The sequence below is a fragment of the Pholis gunnellus genome (genome assembly GCF_910591455.1).
Source record: "Pholis gunnellus genome assembly, chromosome: 21".
Classification (NCBI taxonomy): Eukaryota; Metazoa; Chordata; class Actinopteri; order Perciformes; family Pholidae; genus Pholis; species Pholis gunnellus.
Genome location: NC_136548.1, coordinates 14,278,445 through 14,285,030, shown reverse-complemented (window position 1 = coordinate 14,285,030; position 6,586 = coordinate 14,278,445). Strand labels below are relative to the sequence as shown.

General features: G+C 43.5%; 1 protein-coding gene across 1 annotated transcript; it reads left to right on the top strand.

Moving 5' to 3' along the window:
- Window positions 1-175: 175 nt before the first annotated feature.
- On the top strand, window positions 176-2,964 carry kcng3 (potassium voltage-gated channel, subfamily G, member 3; the record flags this gene model as incomplete). Its single annotated transcript, XM_079183068.1, has 2 exons — window positions 176-801; window positions 2,319-2,964. The coding sequence occupies 2 exons, from the start codon at window positions 176-178 to the stop codon at window positions 2,962-2,964; spliced, it is 1,272 nt and encodes a 423-aa protein (XP_079039194.1).
- Window positions 2,965-6,586: the final 3,622 nt, after the last annotated feature.

Below are 6,586 nucleotides of genomic sequence, written 5' to 3'. Positions count from 1 at the left end.
AGAGAAGAGGAGTGAGGGACAGAGGGTAGTTTTCACCAGCTCAGCGCAGGACCAGCTCCACGAACAACGCCCCGGGGGACAGGAGGAGACGGTGGTCTCCAAGTGTCCAAACTCTTGTGATGGAAGGGACAGTGGACTGCGAAGATGAGTTTTAGTTAGGTCACAGATTGGCAAGATGAAGTTCGGGAAGAGCATCTGCGTACTCAACGTAGGGGGAACCCGTTACGCCTTCACCCGTGAGGTGATTAGGGATTTCCCTCTCCGGCGCGTCAGCCGTCTGCATGCTTGCGCAACGGAGAAAGAGGTTCTTGAACTGTGCGACGACTACGACAAGGACCTGAATGAGTTTTTCTTTGACCGCCACGCGCAGGCTTTCGTGTTCATCATGCTGTACGTGCGCTCCGGTAAACTCCGCTTTGTGCCCGGAGTGTGTGAGCTGTCCTTCTACACAGAGATGCTCTACTGGGGACTGGAGAGCGCGCACTTGGACTCCTGCTGCCAGAAACGCCTGGACGACAGGATGTCCGAGATCGGACTGGACACTCTGTCCGAGATGGACGTCGGAGTATCGGGGGACGAGTCCCAGAGCTCTGGCGAGCCGGTGCAACGGATTGCGCTCACCGGTCGCGCAAAATGGCTCGAGAAGATGCGCAAGACATTCGAGGAGCCCGATTCTTCGCTTTTGGCTCAGCTCTTGGCCTTAGTTTCTGTAATATTTGTGCTCATTTCAATGATAATGATGTGTGCGAGCACGCTGCCGGACTGGGATACAGCCAAGAGAAATATTGTGGAGGAGCAAAGGTAGGCGAAAGTCAGGGGTCAGTTAAGTTTAGAGGAATAAAAGGGGGTCCTCTCGTGAGGATACGGCGAAATGCTTAGGCGAAATATGTATCATAGAAGTGAGGCTGTGCTCTAAAACCTGGTGCGTAAAAGTCAATGGTGACTTCATGCCATGAGCTCAACAGGCTAGAATATAAAAATGATGCGTTTCTGTTACGATAAACTCTCTGCAAATAAATAGATAAACACATTTACAGTCTCACACTTGAGATTGAGCCCACACGCGTTCAAGGCAGCGGTCAAACTCATTGCGCTCTAACCATTATTACCCAGAAGGTATACGCATGGCTGCATTGCTCTTTGAGCCCATGATGTTATAGTTCTTTCTACAATTTAAGAGTAAGAATATATTATATTTAAACCATGAGAGAAAACAATCAGGCACTTCCTGTGTAATAAATTGTTACCTCGTAGGTCAATACATCACAATGACAAGTTTCAGGCACCACATTTAACATTAGGAGCCTCACATGTCAGACAAGCTCACAGGGAAGCCAATCAACAAACAATCCATATTATCTATAAAAAGTGTATTGCAATTTATTACACAGGACACCTTGTTGTCTCTTCCCCTCCTCTTCACAATTCATTTCAATATCTTTATTGGCTTGGTAAGTGTACACTGCACGGTACACATGGAGGACAAACATATCAGATGAATGACAGATAGGCTACATATTCCAGTGGGTAATGAGTTGAAAGTAGAAAGTGTACTGAGGGATTATATATTAGGGTAAGCAAACAAAAAGGAGTTAAGCCACTTTAAGGAATCACCTTCTGTTGTGCAGTTATTTTGGCTTCACTTCATGGATGCAAGGTGAAAAGTGCACCTCTCTTTCAACATTATCTTTGCACAGCGTGTCCTCTTCAGTACGCCCGAGGCAGCCTTTCTCTGTATAAGGCTGAGTTATGTTCACTCAGGCAGGACATAGTTTTGGATCGGTCACCGTGGTTAGGTAATCACTGAAAGTCTAGTTTATTCTCAGGGTCAAAATGATTACAATTTAGTTTCATGCCAGTAGATGATGCAATTAACTCAGTTGCGCTATAATTTGGTTTTGTCTAATTGTGCCGATGTAGTTATCCTTAGGCTCTGTGCTATTTCATTGGCCTGACTGCTTCTATGTCACATGCAAGCACCACCTCACTTTAATTAGGTTTGATTGCCTCTGCTGTGCTAATCAATGGGGTATTCGTGTGCCTGCTTGTGTCACACAGTCTCTCTTTGAGGGGTTTGCATCCCTCCCTCTGTGCTGTTTCCCGGCAATCTTCCTCCTCTCTTTGTTTACTTGTGTCAACCCTGAACTGCGTCAGATGTCCTGTATTCGTCCCTGATTCGCTTCCTTCTTCCTCATATTAACTGATTTCCAAACAGTGTCATATCCATATCTCTCTGTTGCTGCTCTCCCATTTCCTGTTTACAGTTCAGTAAACGACCCAGGTCAGTTTGGCTCATTTTTCTCATATTCTCTCCGCAGGATAGTGGAAGCCGTGTGTATTGGCTGGTTTACAGCAGAGTGCACATTGCGCTTTCTGGTGGCCAGAAGCAAGTGGGACTTCATCCGGCGGCCGCTGAACATCATCGATGTGATTGCCATCACCCCGTACTATGTCACCATGGCACTGGCGCGGGCAGGGATGCCAGGTGCTGGGCTCGGGGTTGCTGGGGTGATACTGCGTGTGCTGAGGATGATGCGCGTGTTCTGGCTCATGAAGCTGGCCAGACACTTCCTGGGCCTGCAGACACTGGGGCTCACGCTCACACGCTGCTACCGGGAGATGGTCATGCTGATGGTGTTTGTCTTCGTTGCGATGGCAATATACAGCGCTCTGGCCCAGCTGCTGGAGCACGGGCTGAACTTGGAAACGCAGAACCCGGATTACGCCAGCATCCCAGCAGCCGCCTGGTGGGTCATCATTTCAATGACGACGGTGGGGTACGGGGACGTGTACCCCGTGACAATTGGGGGACGGGTGCTTGGGGGAATGTGCGTCGTGAGCGGCATTGTTCTCTTGGCACTGCCCATCACATTCATCTACCACAGTTTTGTACAGTGCTACCATGAACTCAAACTCCGCTCTGCCAGATGCACACGCAGCCTGGCAGTGGAGTTACTGCAATGAGCATGCATTCATACCAAAACACACGTGGTCCTGCCTACATCAGAAAGAAACTCAACCAACCAGTGGACCTGCTGATCCCACTGTCAAATAACGATCTACTATGTGCCCGACGCTGTTTGCTGCCTGAGCTGCACCTGATTTTAATTGGCCTGTCTAGTTCCTGCCTGTTGTGTTGATGATCTCCGATCATTGTCTTCAACCAGCATGCTCTGCGCCCGTCTTCTCCCCAACAACACCGCTTGGACTGAAGAATAGGATTAAATAATGATTTATTAAACACACAGTCAATTTAGTTTTGACAGCGGCTGCTGTTTACACTGTATTCCCATGGCTACAACATTGGCAGAGGCGGCTGCTTTTTTTGTATGCTGCATCCAGCGTTGCGTGTGTGTGTGTGTGTGTGTGTTTGTTTGTCTGGCCATCACTTTTGTCTAAGCTTTGCATCCAGATGGTACAAGTTACACAAGATTGATGTGTGACCTAGATGCATTCTGTCAAACCTGTGAAATATAGACAGATAGTGAACAAGTGAGTGTGAAATGGGGATGCAGAGGTGCTACACAGAGGGCTTTGTGTGTAGGAGGGGCTTAAGCCATGGATAATGAAATATAGAGACATGTCAAGAGCCAGGACGAGAAGGTGACAGACAAACAAAGGTCTGACAGATATGACAGCGCAGATGGAGCGTGAAATGGTGGATAAAAAATTCCTGGGACAAAAATGACAAAGAGATAACAGAATGTGGAGCAACCGCGAGCACAAAGAATGAATAGACGGAGAGTGCGTTGCGTTGCGTCTCCATTTGCGAGTAAGTGTAAGGCATTTTAGTATTCCTGTGTCTCCAAGGCAACCTCCACCCTCCAACATGTCAATCATAATAATGGTTGATTTTGTTGTGTGCACACAAATAGGCCACATCCACGCACACGACTCCTGGCTTGCATTTTTGCTTTTGCAATTGTTGGGAAAATAACATCGCAGGATTTGTTGAATTACAAAATGTAGAAGGAAAAAAAACAAGAGCGAAAAAAATAAATGACCATGATGGTTCTGACATTGATGATTCAGACATGTTTCCACTGTTCATGGTTTACCAAGATGATGTGATTCGTTGAAGAGACACATGATCCAAACAAACAAGTCAACACCTCTCCCACACAACAGTCTTTCTCTGCATCTCCTCTCCTATTGCCATCAACCAACCTCTTTTTAAACACACACACACACACACCTACACACACACAAACACACAAGCTCTCACGCTCCTCTGTTGTAAACTTTGCAGCCTTGTATGAGTTCAGTGTTTATTGTACACAGAACATATTTCACTGTCGTTCTTGTTGTGTTATCAGTGTGCTTTTTAAATGAGAGATAATCAGTATTTTACCACCTTGCCCTACAGCACAGTTTTCCAACGTATGTGGCATAGCTTATAGCGCAGTGAATTTTGGCCAGGCCTGATTGAAACCATCAATGAAAACTTTTTCATCAGTAGACTACGAACTTGTGATTAATGTGATTCATGTATGAGCTTTTATAATAAAATGTCTCAGAGAAAAATGTCTTTGAATGTGTAATAGCTTATTTTTAATCAAACTATCATTAAAAATGGTAAAATATAAGTGTTATCAGACTCCATCATCTGCTTCCACTTATTTCTTACCCCAAATAACCTTCTTAATTAACTGAGCTATAATGCCACACAGTCTGACAGAGAGAGGTGATGCATGAATAAGGCATTTTTGGCAGATGGAGCTTGATAATTCAAAAGTCTTAATGTGATGACATACTACACCTCTGGCCTCCTGCAGGCAGTGGAACATAGCATTCAATGTGAGGAACACCTGAGCCCGTTGGCGAGGAGATTCAGTGCGCTCATCAGATTTACACTGGGGGGAAGATTGTGCCGGCGGTCTAGTTCACAAAGTATTGTTGTAAGGGTACATTGGCTTAATCACAAACTGCTGTCGCTCTGTTCTTAGGGTTCACACTTAATAAGCTCTAAAGGCTTGTGTTTCACTTATCTCAACAGCTCATTCAGTAAGCTAGGCCTACATGCACCTGATGTAAATACAAATTGAACCATGGGTGACAAATTAAAGGGAACATTAAGTGTGTTATAATAAGGCGTTTCTCCACCATAACAGATATCAGAAAAGCTTCAGTGCTCCTTTACTCCAAGTCCCTCAGTTGGTGTTTTGATGATTGTTATGGAGTGACCTGTCTAACACGTCGCTCCAAGTCCCCTCATCCTTTGGGGAACAGGAATAACTGTACCTAATGTAATATAAATCCACCTAATAGTTGTTGAAACATTTTACCAAAAAAAAACAAAATGTCAACCTAATGGTGCGCAGGAGAAAAAGTCAGGAGATCACCAAAGTCAGTAGGATTTATCATCTGGGGATCATGAATATTTGTACTAAATGTCATGGCAATCTATCCAATAGTTGTTGAGATATTTCAGTCTGAACAAAAGTGGTGAGCTGACGTTCATTCAGTCTCCGAGGGCGTTCTGGACTTACATTTGAAAGACCTTTTCTTAAAAAGCTCTTTACGTAACAGAACATGCAGTGAATACAAGTGAACTCAGCCTGAGGGGAGAGAGACAGAGAAAAATCACACGTGGACAAAGATGGCCACAACACAATGTGTTTTCACGGCTGTCATGAGAATGAGAAATAGCAGAATTTTATAGATTCATTTGATATAATCTTAGAAAGCAGGTAATGGTTTGACATGTGAAATGTTTTGATTTATGCCGGACAGGTGGTATGATAGTCTGACTTTTCTGCAAGACAAAAATGCATTTTTTTTTACTGTAATAAATACTTAAAACCAAATATCTTGTTTTTAGAATTAAGTGTTTTTAGCTGGTTCAATGCATTTATCAAGGGTGTAAGTTCCAATCAAAGAGACAATGGGGCTTTCCAAAATGCTGTTTTGTTTTTTATCATGGCTGCTCTTATCTTCTGATTGATGGAGTTCTTTGAGGCTATATGCAGCCTGAGAGGAAGACCTATTCAGGGCAGAAAAAAAATGCTATTTCCAGTGTATTCTTTTCTTAGGAATGACCCTTTAATCAAACCCTGATTTACACCTGACAATGTGTGATTATAATATTCTCCTAAAAAGATACAAGAGTTTTTCTAAAATCAAAGACAAATCAGTAAAAGATAATAATCACTCCATAATCACTTGAGCATTATCTATAATTATATATCTACATTAAGTAGTAGGTCTCTATCAAATCAAGTCATATAACAAAATATGACTTGATTTGATAGAGTTCACTAACAACACTTGTTTTGGGTTGAAGAACCCATGATTTCAATGCATCCCCCCACTTCTGAAACCCAAAGCTACATCCTCAAAATGTAACTATTTCTTATGACAGATTCACAAATACAATGCACATAAATCACAGCGTTTGAATCATCACTGCAGAAAGTAGAGCAGTGGTGGAAGAAGTACTCAAAAGTAAAATCAGCAGCCATAAGTGTAAACATCCCTGTTACAAGTAAAAGTCCTGCATTCAGAGTATAACATAGGGAGGCAATTAGCATCAAAATATACCAAAAAGAAGGTTACACACCCTATGCATAATGGCCCATTTAATAAT